Genomic DNA, 14,731 nt, shown 5'->3' on the forward strand with positions numbered 1-14,731 from the left:
CTTGTAGGGTTCTGGGTTGTAAGTACACTTCTCACTTGTAGGGTTCTGGATTGTAAGTACAGTTCTCACTTGTAGGGTTCTGGGTTGTAAGTACACTTCTCACTTGTAGGGTTCTGGGTTGTAAGTACACTTCTCACTTGTAGGGTTCTGGGTTGTAAGTACACTTCTCACTTGTAGGGTTCTGGATTGTAAGTACACTTCTCACTTGTAGGGTTCTGGATTGTAAGTACAGTTCTCACTTGTAGGGTTCTGGGTTGTAAGTACACTTCTCACTTGTAGGGTTCTGGATTATAAGTACAGTTCTCACTTGTAGGGTTCTGGGTTGTAAGTACACTTCTCACTTGTAGGGTTCTGGATTGTAAGTACAGTTCTCACTTGTAGGGTTCTGGGTTGTAAGTACACTTCTCACTTGTAGGGTTCTGGATTGTAAGTACAGTTCTCACTTGTAGGGTTCTGGGTTGTAAGTACACTTCTCACTTGTAGGGTTCTGGGTTGTAAGTACAGTTCTCAGTTGTAGGGTTCTGGATTGTTGAGTACAGTACAGCTTTACTTGTTTGTTGATATCATTTGTATTTTGTTTTAAAGATACTTACCTTGGCATTACCTCCCACTGATCCTACCATGGTGAACATTCTTCCACTTGGGAGACATACACAAACAATCCACAGCTTGTCTATCTCATGTGTAGAGTGTTTAAATTTTATTTTTCTATGGACACTGAACAGATAATGACAGACTTTGCCTGCCTAAAGTAGACATGCAGATTGCATACATTATTCTGATGATTGGCATGTAAGTGTTTATGCTTTTACAAGTACAGTATTTACATTTACAGCTGTGCAGACAGATTTTTAAAAAACGTTTTGTAAGGATTGTTGACCATAAAATGTGTCTTTTTTTGCAGAGCAAGAGCTTAAGAATGAACAAGAGAAGCTGCAAAAGGAACTCAGTGAGCTCAAGGTAATGTCATTTTTACAGTTCTCCACTTTAAGACAACATAGATACTATATTTCATGTTAAATATTTGTTAAATTTCAGTTTATTTACCCTGTTTGAAAGCTAATGTCTTCTTTGCTTGACATTTTTAACACATCTTTCATTTAACTTTGATATTCTCAACTTTTGTCTCTCTTTGTAGAATGGTTTGATACAATGACCTCAGAGTGGAACTTCTGAATATTGAAATTGTTCAATCATGATTAAAAGTAAAACTTCAGACTCAGTTCTCTGTTTTGATGGTCATGTTCTGACTGTGGGTATTTGGATTATTAAACATTTTAGCACTTGCATACTACAAATCCCCAAAGTATATGATTCAGACAGTGACGTTGGGGATTCCCTGAGTTTGAATCATCAAGCTTTTATGGTAATATGAAATGTGTTTTTCTGTTTTCAGAGGTTTGGCCCTGACAGCGGGGGAGGAGGGGCAGGGGCAGGGGGAGGCACATCACGAGACTCTCGCTACCTGCGCGACATGGTCAGAGAACTGGAAGACGGCAATGAACAGCTCAAGCAGGAAATCAAGGATCTCAACAGAGATTTGAATGCCGAAAAGAGAGCTGCTGAGAAAGTGTGTTGCTGTGGTTTCCTGCTGCTTTTGTTGTTGTTGTTGCTGTTCTGAGTTGTGGAACTCAGTTTTGCATTGCATGCAGCAGAACTGCATAATGCAGTGTTATAAAAAATATAAAGGGAATGGAGTTCACAAAATTAAGGAAAGAACATACCACCGGATGCGCTTAACTTTTGAAGATGTTGGAGACATCTTGAGCGTGGTGCTATCACGTGAGCTGTTGGTTTATTATTTTTTTTAAGCATAGAAGTGTTCACCAGTATTTCAGATTTCAGATTTAGAGCATTACAATGAGTGAACTGAACACAGTAAGACCTAATAGGCAGTTTCATTGTGACATTTTTGTTACTGGCATTTTGCCTAGAAAATGGTGATAGTCATTGCTCATGAGGATATTGTATGTTTCAGTACAGCGAAAGAATCAGCGAGCTTGAAAAGGAGCTGAAGGATTTGAGAGATGACGTGAGTATTTATGTTCTTAACCATATTTGTAATGCTTGGCTGTTTTGCGCAACCTGAGAAGTACATTGTATCTTTCTACCTTAGCTTAGCACAGAGAATGCATTGGAGGTGCATGCTTCCCGACAGACTGACACATAATTAGAATGAAACTCTTTGCACTATTATCTTACAGCAGTGTTGTGACTGACATGAAGTGAGAGTGAATGTCTCCACTCCACAGCAGACCTGCCTATGCTCAGACTTATGAGGAGTACAAATCTTTGAATAATGACCCCACAAATGTCAGCTTGTCAATGATGTGACACCACCCTGTGCTGTGACTAATACCAGGGATTTTACTAGGGTTTATTGTTTTCTGCAGAAATGGCCGTACAAGTTTTGGCAATTTTCAGAAGTTTATCAGGCAATCTTTGGTGTCACCCCTCCCCCCAATTTTTTTTAAAAATAGGCTTTGGACACCAATAAATGTTCCTGAATACAGAATAAGGAAACAGTTGTTTGCATTATGTCCTTATAATCAAACCAGCCTGTGTTGTAACAGAGTGTGTTTTTGTTTGGCAGAACGACCAGCTGCGACAAGACCTGAGCGACTACAAGATGCAGGTGCAGGCGCAGAGAGAGAACATCGTGTCGCAGCAGGGAGACGACATGGGCTTCAGGGAGAAGCTGGCCAGGAAGAACCACGAGCTTGCTGAGGCCATGGAGGAGCTGCAGGTCAGTTGTACAGGGAGTTATGGCTGGCAGTGTTGTGACACAAGTGTAAATCTTCTCCCTCCCTTCTCTCCTTCCCTTCCTCCCACCCTCTCTCCCACCCTCTCTCCCTCCCTCCCTCCCTCCCTCCCTCCCTCCCTCCCTCCCTCCCTCCCTCCCTCCCTCCCTCCCTCCCTCCCTCCCTCCCTCTTTCTCTCTCTCTCTCTCTCTCTCTCTCTCTCTCTCTCTCTCTCTCTCTCTCTCTCTCTCTCACACACACACACACACACACACACACACATACACAACCACACTCACTCACACACACACACACATGCACACACACACACACACTTACGCCCACACACACACAAATTGTTGCTCAGTAATGCCAAGCAGCCCAAACAAGTCAAAACTTGTTGTAAAGTTTGCTTTATTTTGTAGTGCTGAAATCAGATACAAAATGTTTATTACTTTAGATCCCATAAGCAGACTTCTTTGAAGTTGATTTACCTCAAAATTAGTGTTAACTGAGGTAAATCAAGTGTACAACTCGGTGTACCAAGAGCTGCGTTATGTTCTGACTTATTATTCTCTTTTGACAGAATCTGACAGATACAAATGAGATGCTGCAGCAGCGCTGCGATGACCTGCAGAAAAACCTGGAAGATGCTGTGACGCAAATGGATCGCACAACAGAAGACTATGTCAAGCTCAAGGTATGCACATGCGATGAATTGCTGTATGTCTGTCTGACCATCTCTTAAAATATACATGTCATGAAACATTTATTCATGCAATGCATTCCAACCCATGCACGGACGTAAACAGTTATATTCTTCAAAGATGATTAGACACTAGATAATCACTGAAATCATTTGGAAAGACTTCACACAAAGTTACTATTGCTTTATTCCATAAAGGTGGGTATGCATGGGAACAAAGTCAAACCACTTGGTAGTGTGTTGGTATGAAATAGAGACATGCAGGTATCTTGACGCGCAAGCATACACAGTACATATGCCCAAAATGAATCGGCATAGTCAGGAGTAAAGTGTACAGCATTGTGAACAACAGCAGCAGCACAGCCCCACCTGTTCAACAAATGTCATTTTATGAGAGAAAATTGATAACGTAGGAGAAGATATAACTCTGTGATTTTGTTTTGCAGGCTGTCCTCCAACAAAGTGACTCTGTCACAGACCGACTGAGGGAAGAAAACGAGATACTGAAAGCCCAGGTAAGTCATTTAAAAAAACCATCTGGAATACCTGAGTCTCCCGTAGATGACTGTGATTTTTGTTGTAATGTTTATGACAGTATTATGTATACATTTCAAGATAGCTTAGCCTGAAAGCAAGAAAACTTTAACATGTATGTTTCAATCAATCAATCAATAGGAAGCTTATATAGCGCGTATTCCGTGGGTACAGTTCTAAGCGCTTGTCGAAGAGTTGTCAACACAGGACTAACAATGAAACTAACATCTTCAGACGGACACGAACCCTATCACACACTAGCAAACCCTGGTAAACATACAACAAACAACTGTTTAACGACAATGTACACATCAATAGCTAGGTCCAAACAAAATAATATTCAGCACAAAGAAACCACCTCTCACAGAGCACAGCACAAGAATGTCTTTTGGGGCACAACACATCACGTCGAACATGAAAGTCGCAGCCAGCTACGGGAAGAACTGAGTCTTCAACCTACTCTTCAACGCGTCAAGAGAGGGGTTCTGGCGAAGCTCAAGCGGCAGGGAGTTCCAGACAGAGGGGCCCGCGGAGGGAAATGCACGCTGACCAGCAGATGCGAGTTTCGAGCGAGGGATGTGGGCGGAGTGGGTCAGCAGCAGAACGAAGGGGACGGTCGGAGGGCTGGGTGTACACTGAGGTCCACTGAGCGGGGAGGATTGAAGGTACTCGGGAGCAGAGTCGTTGAGACACCTGTAGACCGGAGTGGACAGTTTGTAGGAGATTTGGGTGTTGACAGGGAGCCAGTGCAAGGAGCGAAGTGGGGGGTGATGTGGTCTCGCTTCGTCTTCCTCAACGTCAGCCTCAACGTTACACTATAAGCTTCCTATTGATTGATTGATTGTATATTTAATTATTTGTATAGCTGTCAAAAACAGCTGCGAGAAAATGTCACCAAAAGTTTACAACATGGATATGATAAACTCAGTGACAGTATGCATTTGGATGTAGCACAGAATGAAAGGACCCATGTTAGTCATATCATATCTTACCTTGTTCTGCTTTTCACACAATCCTTGTAATCGTTACACTAATTTTGAGCTGAGGATAGTATACAAGTGGCATATATGTGGATTATAAGCTGCATACTTTTATGAGAAATGAAATAACTGTTACTCTGGCTCTTACCTGTGCAGGTTCAAGACTTGACGGAGCAGGTGCAGTCAAAATCAGAGGCAGATGACGCCATCATGGTTGCAGTCAACAACAAGATTGAGGAGTGGCAGGTTTGCCTGGTTTTCTCTTTCTGAAGTTTGCAAGACAGCTGAATCAGCGGCTGAGCTCTCCTTTGTATTTGTCTGTGTCTGTTTCTGTGGCTTTGTGTTATTTTTCAGTGCAAAGCTCAGAAGATCCATGATACAGTTAATCCATCTGTGCACTGTCTTCTGTGCAGAACTTTAAGTATTTCTTGAAAAGAAAGACTGAAGCCTGTCCATAATCATAAAACAGCATAAAAACCCATTGTCTTACAACGTTTTATGAGAACACATAACTGCTGAGGGGCAACACTTGTTTGCCCCGTCATTACGTGGTGCATGTTGTTTTGAACTGGGGTGGTATGCACCAGAAACTGTCATACTGGGTGGGAAGCCATTGCTTGGATTGGTTGAAAAACTGAGATTTGTTTGTGACTTCAACCAATCCAAACCAGTACTTGGGTCCCACCCAGTTGAGTTCTTTCTCATGCACGCCACCCCTGGTATATGTTTTGTAATGCATGTTGACATTGCTGTGCATGTATTGCAGGAAGTGGTGGGGCAGAAGGATCAACAGCTTGCAGAGCTTCAGGAACAGATGTTCCGCATGAGAGAGCAACTCATTGCTGCCAACATGGACAGTGACAAGGCTTCCATCACCGCACTTACACAGGTAAACTAGAAAACAAACCCGTTTCCCCCTAAAAAAAAACAACACCAACTAATTATGCAGAGAAACCCATAGGTGAATTATTGATGAATCACCAAGTCATTGAAATCAATACATTTCAAAGAAAGTTTTCTTGGTATGTTGCTATAGTGTTTGGAATATGAATATATGACAAGTGTTCCACCTGGCAAGAGTGCACATCTAAAATTAAAGTATACATAAATGTAAAGAATGTCAGGATTGCCCTTTTTCAGCGCAATAGAGTATTAGCAGGTTTTGACGCACTTGTGCATGCACTGTGTTGACAGGTGCTGAAGGAGAAAGATCAGCAGATAGAAGAGCTGACCGCTCAGACCAATCAGTATATCAGCGAGATGGAGGCCAGCGCCGCCATGGTGGAAGACTTGAGAGCGGAACTCAGCAGAGGTACAGTGGAACCAGGGGTCGCGCTAGCTTTTTAAAAAACGCGTAAGTCATACGCAACGAAACGAAAAAAACGCGTCACGGACCAATATTTTTGCGTACTACGAAAACACGTACAGACACAAACAAAACACGCACGAAAGACTTAAAGACACTCCTTACCTAAATACGGCGAGTTTTCCTGTCGAACTCCGCGCACGCCTGTCGAATAACACCCCTGCTGTCTCCAACCTTCGGGCCTTGCGAGTTTGTTTCCCGCTCTAATACGACTAGACACACTTTCCGCCTTTTGGAAGCGCGAGATGGGAGAGCAGCTAATGTCTGTTTCATTATCCGACAAGACATTATCTGGTAATACCCTCGTTACGTTCGTTTGCGATACTTCGATGCAAAAAGAAACGGACTTTAGTTTTGACGCGCAGATTTCATGTGTGTCGTCACTTCTCGAGCCCTATAGTCAGTTTCAGGATCGGGTGATTATTAAGTCAGAGCAAAAGCGCTGCGTGAAGACAAGAAAAAGTTACAATATTTTTGCGTATGGCTTACGCGGCACGGCGAAAAAAACCAGTCAGCGACTTTTAAAATGCGTCAAATACGCAAAAATCGTGCGTAAACGCGATCCCTGGGAACCCTCCTTTTTAGACCCCAGTAACCCTCCACTCTGATTTAATGCTTGCCACCCCCATTCCCCTCCCCTTCCTTTCTCCAACCCTCCCCTCCCCTCTTCTCCTCCTCTGTATTCTCACAGCATGAGGGACTTTGTTATTTTATAGTATTTATAAAGTCAGACACTTAACTCAAATGGGCTAAACCGTTTTGGATCTGTTGACTGTCTTGCATTGAAAGTTAATTTCTGATGTTATCTTTTGTGTGTGTGTCATTCAGCTGGGGCAGGAGGCGGGGACAGGTACCAGAACAAGATCCGAGAACTGCAGAAAGAACTCGGCAATGTCAAAGAACACCTGAAGAACACAGAGGAAGATGCTAAAAAGGTGAAACATGTGTGTCTGGTCTATCGCATCTCACTGGGCGTTTGGAAGAATGTTTTTATTGTGTGACATAGAGACTTTGGGAAGAATGTGTTTCTTGTGTGACATATCACAAGACTTTAGAACAATGTGTTCATTGTGTGATATATCACAGGGCTTTATAAGAATATGGTCAGCGTGCGACATATCACTAGACTTTTAGGATATGTTCATGGTGTGACACATCAAAGGACTTTTGGAAAGATATGTTGATAGTGTGACATGTCTTTGCTTACAGGCAGAGGAAGACGCCAAGGCCAAAGACAAGGAGCTGAACGAAGCACTGGAGAGGATGCAGCAGTATGAGAGGGTGCGTAGAAACTGACTTCACAATTATTAGTAATGAAAAGCTATGAAAAGATGCCAATTAATTAGTTTTTGTTAATTACATAGCATTGTGTGGAGGAAAGGTTTCATGTAACTGCATCTTATTTATCTGATGATAAATGGTCATTGAGCTACATAATGTTTTCCTCATTTGGTAATGTGTGGGATGTTATCTGGCTCCCTGGTTTTACCTGCCTGTATATTGAATTTTATTCTTGTTAATGTGCTTTTGTGTTGCTTTTATAATCAAAGAAGACTTTAATTTTGATAGTTTTTAAACCAAGAGAGGTGGTAGTTTAGGTGCTGAGATACAAATGGGAGAGGTTGGATAATAGCCTTGACTGACAGATGGTGTAATGTTCTCTTTCACTCCAGGGAGAATACGGGCTGGAGGAAGCCGTCATGGAGATCAAGGAGAAGAAAACGCAGGTCAACGTCAGAGACAGGTCAGCATTGCCTCAGACAAAATACAAAGGCACTAAATTCAAGCTTACTCCACATTTAGCCCACACATTAACTTATGCAAAGTCCACAGAAGTTTGTTGTCTGAAATATAAATCTATGAAGTGCAAGTTTACAAGAGCAATTGTGTGGGTTTTTTCCCCCACAAATAAGAAAGTACTTGTTGACATGTTTAGCAAAATAAAGTAAGAGCCATCATTGCTTCTCTCAGACATAAGAGATAGTGTTTGACTAAATAGACGAATTCCAGGAATAACTCCGTTTGTATGGCTTGTGAAAGAGTGAATACTCTTGTCTTTAGTGAGGCAAGCTTTCTACATGTACCCCTTGTCCACGTGTTTCTGACACACCCCTCGCTAGTGACTGGCCCATATTGTCACGTCAAAAAAGTTTGACTCACTAAATGCAAGAGTATTCACTCTTACACAACAAATAGAGCCCCATCAGAGATATTTCTGAACATTATCTATTGGGCACCAGAAACACTTACATCAGTAAAACCTCCATTGAGTGTAATGTTTTCATTTGAATGATTGTATGTTGGTGGTAGCGGTGTTGTCGGTTCAGTGGAACCCCCCCTTTTCAGACCCATACAAACTGGATCTACAAAATCAGGTCTTAAAAGGGAGGGAGTCTTAAAATGGGAGTCAATTAGCAGATGTTATGAACAGAATGTCTGCAAAGGGAGGGAGTCTTAAAATGGAGGTCAATTAGCAGATGTTATGAACAGAATGTTTGCAAAGGGAGGGAGTCTTAAAATGGAGGTCAATTAGCAGATGTTATGAACAGAATGTCTGCAAAGGGAGGGAGTCTTAAAATGGGAGTCAATCAGCAGATGTTATGAACAGAATGTCTGCAAAGGGAGGGAGTCTTAAAATGGGGGTCAATCAGCAGATGTTATGAACAGAATGTCTGCAAAGGGAGGGAGTCTTAAAATGGGGGTCAATCAGCAGATGTTATGAACAGAATGTCTGCAAAGGGAGGGAGTCTTAAAATTGAGGTCAATCAGCAGATGTTATGAACAGAATGTCTGCAAATGTAGGGTCTTAAAAGGGAGGGAGTCTTAAAATGGAGGGTCTTAATAGAGGGGTTCCACTGTAAAGTGATATTGTACTTCAGGCAAATTGAGGAGCTGACCCAGTACATCAACAAGGCCGAGCTGAAGATCAACGAGATCCTGGACGAGAATGAAGAGCTGCGCTACAGGCTGGGCATGGACCCCCGCGCACCACTGGACCTCACAGAGTTCCGCAAGAACAAGGCCATCAGGCAGGAGGAGGAGAAGGCACTCAACTTCATTCTGCAAAGACAGGTTGGTGGATCAGTCACACATGAGAATCTTCAGACTTTGGGCTGAAATCAGACTTTTTCTGTGAGCCCAAGGGATACAATTTCAGAGCAATTGTATGCTTCATGCCCAGAATGTGTACATGATGTGCAAGTCATAGATCACTTTCTGACTTTTGCATTCCTCCCAGTTCCCATGTCTCAATTAAGTTGATTGATTGACTGAGTGAGTGAGTGATTTGGGGCTGATTTATTTATTTATTTATTTTGTTTTAATTTACTGCTAGATGGAGTGATTGATTGATAGATTTATGTTAGAGTTTCTGTTTATTCTTTCTTTCTTTATTTTTTTAAATGCGCTGAGTTTATTTATTTACTTATTTATTTGTGTATTTATTTATCTGTTTCTTTGTTTGTTTATTTAAAAACCGATTTACTTTTTGCTCAAGTGTGAACAATTTTAGGAGCCTGAATCAATATTGTTGAGGTGTGTTTTCACTCAGAAGAAGTGTTTGTTGTAAATGATGATAAAAAAAAGAACAATTTTGGTATTTGGCAGTGTTAAGCAGTAGTCAGGAGTCACACTGAATATCATTGAACAAGTTCTTTTTGACAATTACAGATTGAGCAACTGGAAGAAGAGAGAGTGAATGACAAGCAGAAAATCCGGAAGCTGGGTCAGCAGCTAGGAAAGAGGTACACTTTTTCATCCTTTCATGGCAGATACAGACAACAAGAGAAAATGAGAGTTAAGTGGAACCAGTCTCCTGGCACCTGCGGGAATATGAAGTGTTCAAATTAACCAACAACTTTCATCCTGACTTTTTTTTTTTTAATTTGTGTGTGTGTGTGTGTGATCTTGTTGAGAGCAGTTGAAGACTTGTATTGCAGAGCTGTAACTAATCTGTACAAATGGAAGTAGGTTGGCTTGAGTTGGGTTTTCTGGGTCTCAGGATCATGGGAAAATATCCTTACGTCTTTTATTGAATTTTGGAAATTAACTTGACATGATTGGTTGACGTGCGTGTGAGTTTATATAATGGGTAAATTTGTATTCCACACAAATACAGAACAACCCTGAACTACATTTGTAATTTTGAATTTGCATTAGTAGCTAGAGTTATCCTCTTTTCATATCTTCAAAAGAAGAAGGTGCATGTATAATTTGCAAAGGAGGTAACATAGATGTTGCAGTGCAGTTCTTGAAAGTGATTCACCTCAGCATTTATTTGTCTTGCTTCGGTTTTTGAATGGCACGTTATTTTAATTTTCAGATGTATCATTAATAATAATATTTCAAAAAGATTTCGGAAACAGAAGAGTGGTGCAGAGACGCCCACCACAGTGCGGTAGGGGTCTGCATGGTGGTGGAACAGTTATTTTGGATTTATTTCATATTCCTTTTTGTTAAAGCATGTGGGAATGGCAATCTCCTTGTCTTGAGGTGGTTTAACAGTTTGTGAAGGTTGCACATCTGTTGTATGTTTACTTGTTGTTTCTGCAAGTTAAAAAGAAAAGCAGTATTGATGAAAATGTAAACATTCCTAAGCATGTCTATTTTGAAATTATTTGATTTTCTTTTTCCGGAATTTGTTTGATCTGTAAACTTGAGCACTGGTAAACTTTTTTGTGTCATTAAGATTTGTATGGGGAAATTGAGTAAGAAGCTACAAAGAAAAGGTGTCAAATCATTATGTCTTCAGTTGAATAGTGCGTCAATATCCCAAGCCCTGATGTATCCTTGAGATTCTGCACTTTCCCTAGGTTTAAGATGAGGTGATTAAATGCTTTGGGTGGGTGTATAAGTGTACTCATGTGTGTGACTGTTCTGTCTGTCATGAGGGGCCTGGTAGCTCAGTTGGTAGAGCACTGGACTTGTGATGCAAGGGTAACGGGTTCGAATCAGGGCCGGGACGGACACGAGTCAATTTTATGTTCAGACTTAGAGATGGTATCCATGTTGGTTTAAGCGTGTTTTATTCAATTTCTCATACACACGTTTCAAACAATAACAACATTAAGAACGTTAACAAGCAGATTGCTTATGGACACGTTCTTCAAATGATAATCAATACACATTCCGATAGAAAAACATGGCGAACAAGTGATTGCTTCAACACTTATCTTGATAATCTTTCATTATATTTTTATCTTGATAATCTTTCATTATATTTTATACAAATAACAGGAAGAGAGAGACAGAGAGAGAGAGAGGGAGAGAGAGAATGCCTGGCTGCATCAATTGCACAGTTAATATAATATCAGCCGAAGCGATTAGTTAACATAACATAGTCTTGTACAACAGAGAATATTTTTGTGTTCAAAGATATAGTTAAATCAGTATTTCCAAACAAGAGTGTTTTGCAGTCTAGAACGTGTGTTGGCAGACTATTGAATAAAATGGTTCTATGTTCTTTAAATTTTGGACAGTGTAACAAGAAATGTTCACAATCTTCCGGGCATGCTCCACATGTACATTCTAAATTATCAGAGAGGTGTCGGTTAACTAAGTCTTTTTGCAAATCGCTCATGTTTAATCTCCATGTTTAATCTAGTATCCATGTTCCACCCCCGTGTCACCACTGTGGCACATAAATTTCCTTGGTCATTCTGCCATAAATGCAGTTGGCTGATTACATCTAAACACGCACACCCGTGGGTAGCGCCACTCTGTTGCTGCTAGCTTTTCATTGGGGGGGGGGGGAAGCGACCTGAATTTTCCAGCATTGGGATACTAAATGAAATGAGAGGAAAGGAAAATGTTGTGTCTATCTGTCATGTGTGTATATGTGTGCTACAGAGCGGTGGAGCTGGGCCTGACAGCACAGGACATGGTTGCGGTACAGGACTACACGGACACACTGCGCACCAAGCGGAAGGTGGAGGCCGACAATGAATCACCCGCCATCATCATCAGACGGGAGGTCCAGAAACAGGAATCACAGATGAGGGTATGTTGGCCTTTTTGTTCTTTAGGGGTCGGTAATTAGAACAGTGAAACCCCCATTTTAAGACCTCCAAAAAATTTAGAAAATCAGGTCTTAAAAAGGAGGGAGTCTTAAAATGGTGGTAAATTTACAGAGGTTATGAACAGAAGGTCTGAGAAAACAGGGCCTTGAAATGGAGGGAGTCTTAAATTGGGGGTCTTAAAAGGGGGGTTCCACTGTACCCTTCTCTGTTGCCAGTTGCAAAAGCTTGTGGACGAAAGGCTCAGATTGGGGCTAGAGACAGGAAGAAGGATGCAAAAACTGGACAACTTTGGTTTATTTGTGTGAGCGTGCGTGCATGTGTGTGTGTGTACTCCATGTTATCACAGAAGAATGACTTGCAGTCTTGATTTTACACTATCACGTGACTTTAGTATCTCTTTATTTTATATTATCTGTACAATGAACTGTGCAATTATAATATCTGTAAATGACTGTTCATCATGCACAGTGTCTACCCTGAAAGCGGCGTATGGCTGCCCAAATGCTGTGGTAAAAGCGGTCATACACATAAAAGCCAGAGGAGTTTCAGCCCATGAACAAAGAAGAAAAAGATGCTTTTAGACATAAAGTTCTTAGGTTGCTTAACCATTTGTACAATGCACCACAATAACGTTTTTTTGTGTCTATGTTTATCATCTTATGTGTATGAGTGTATTTTTGCAGAACCATGAGCTGGACAAGGACTATCGCCAGAACCTGGTGGAGATGACGCAGATGGACCGAGAGCTGGCAGAGCTGAGGTCTCAGACCAAGCAGCTGGAGCAGGACAATCAGCACCTGGAGGCCGGCCTCAAGGAGGTCATGGAGGCCCTGCAGCAGAGGGGCGGCCACCCAACCACACCCAGAGGTACATCTTGCCTTTCTGTGTTAGCCATTTAACTTAAAAACAGGTTAATCCCCATTTTAAGACCTAAACAAATCTGAGAAAATCTGTTCTTAAAAGTGAGGGAGTCTTAAAATTGTGGGGTCTTAAAAGTGGGGATCCACTGTAAATTACTTATAGCTGTGGGTTTTTATATCCCTGCAACATGATCATATTTGCAGTCACATTTTGCCCTTGAGGGGTCTGCCCAGGGGTGCTGAAACCAGAATTTTCAGAAAGACGTCAGAAGTGTTTTAAAACAGATATACAGAGAACACATAGAATATGGTTTGGAGTAATACAAAAACACAAAACACACACACAAAACTCACAAACAACAACACAGCAACAACAACAAATAGCTGGCTTTAATTTGCCCTGAAAACAACACACAATTTTTCACTAGTAAAGGTCTAAATACTACTCTTGCATGAGGAAAAAGAGACCTTCAAAATAGTAGGCCAAAGGTTGCAGATTGTATGTAACACAATTTAGTCACTACTGGTGAGCGGACCAACTGTTTTAGTACCCCTGATGAGTAATGTTCTGTGCAGTCACATTCATGCCACTGAAAACCAGGCTGATTCTTGCAAGCCAAAAAGTGAATGTCGAATGAGGGGTCTATGTAAATGGTTGTACACGTACTGGTATTTACACATTGACATGCTTCCATTTGAAACTTCTCGGTCGTCATTGTGGATTGACGCCTGACCCAAGCTTTGCTCCGTCGAGCTTCAATTAGGCTTTGGGAGGGCGTCAATCCACGATGACGACCGAGAAGTTTCAAATTGAAGCATGTTAATGTTATTGTAATTCAATCTGACGAAGATCTCTTTCCTGCTTTCATGCAGTTGTAAACAGACAGAATTGGTTCTGTTCTGTTCACACACTACTTTCAGTCCACCTGCAAGGGTCAAGTTCCAAGAAATATGTCTCTGTATTCCTATTTTATCATTCTGCTCCTGGGTTTTATTTCTTTCACATACATTTTCCCTTCTTTTTTGACGGGTTTCTGGACAGCAAACTCTAAAACAAATTATTTTCATCACAAAAGCGATCTTTGGAATTGACTGACGTAGTCCGGAAGAATTCATGCATCAACTTACGTCACGTATTCGACGTCATCACTTCGCATAACTTATGATCTCGGTATTTCGTTGGCCTTCATATTTCCTACTTGTAAAATGACCCTCAAAGCTAATCGAGACTAGTTGAGGTTGTATCAATGCGCCTCGACAGCAGGTGGTCATTGCATGGCTTTTTTAGCGAGTGTACATCGACAATTAATGACCGGTAATTTTTAATGAGTTGGAGCATTCTGACCAATCACAGGATCTGTTTCATTAAAACGCCAACTTGATTGAATTACAATTAATAGTTATTGTGATTGATACCTTTTTGGTGGTCAAAAAACCAATGTGCAAGTACCCTTGTTTAGCTTTGTCTGGGTCACAAAGAGAAAGAATGTGTGTGCTTAAAGTTTTGAATGATGTGTTTGGTTGTTG

At 41.3% G+C, this 14,731-nt stretch overlaps 1 protein-coding gene across 1 annotated transcript in view; it reads left to right on the plus strand.

The window, feature by feature from the left end:
* Nucleotides 1–1,413: 1,413 nt before the first annotated feature.
* Nucleotides 1,414–14,731, plus strand: part of LOC138962464 (centrosomal protein of 290 kDa-like) — a 58,843-nt gene continuing 45,525 nt past the window's right edge. The window contains exons 1-15 of the mRNA XM_070334289.1: nucleotides 1,414–1,570; nucleotides 1,979–2,032; nucleotides 2,594–2,746; nucleotides 3,328–3,441; nucleotides 3,894–3,962; nucleotides 5,118–5,207; nucleotides 5,728–5,850; nucleotides 6,156–6,273; nucleotides 7,156–7,262; nucleotides 7,537–7,608; nucleotides 8,001–8,071; nucleotides 9,207–9,399; nucleotides 9,997–10,070; nucleotides 12,175–12,325; nucleotides 13,028–13,211. Of these exons, the coding sequence (XP_070190390.1) occupies nucleotides 1,475–1,570; nucleotides 1,979–2,032; nucleotides 2,594–2,746; nucleotides 3,328–3,441; nucleotides 3,894–3,962; nucleotides 5,118–5,207; nucleotides 5,728–5,850; nucleotides 6,156–6,273; nucleotides 7,156–7,262; nucleotides 7,537–7,608; nucleotides 8,001–8,071; nucleotides 9,207–9,399; nucleotides 9,997–10,070; nucleotides 12,175–12,325; nucleotides 13,028–13,211 (1,669 nt within the window). The 5' untranslated portion in view covers nucleotides 1,414–1,474. The remainder of the gene's footprint in view (nucleotides 1,571–1,978; nucleotides 2,033–2,593; nucleotides 2,747–3,327; nucleotides 3,442–3,893; nucleotides 3,963–5,117; nucleotides 5,208–5,727; nucleotides 5,851–6,155; nucleotides 6,274–7,155; nucleotides 7,263–7,536; nucleotides 7,609–8,000; nucleotides 8,072–9,206; nucleotides 9,400–9,996; nucleotides 10,071–12,174; nucleotides 12,326–13,027; nucleotides 13,212–14,731) is intronic.

This window comes from Littorina saxatilis, linkage group LG3 (assembly GCF_037325665.1).
Source record: "Littorina saxatilis isolate snail1 linkage group LG3, US_GU_Lsax_2.0, whole genome shotgun sequence".
NCBI classification, from domain to species: Eukaryota; Metazoa; Mollusca; class Gastropoda; order Littorinimorpha; family Littorinidae; genus Littorina; species Littorina saxatilis.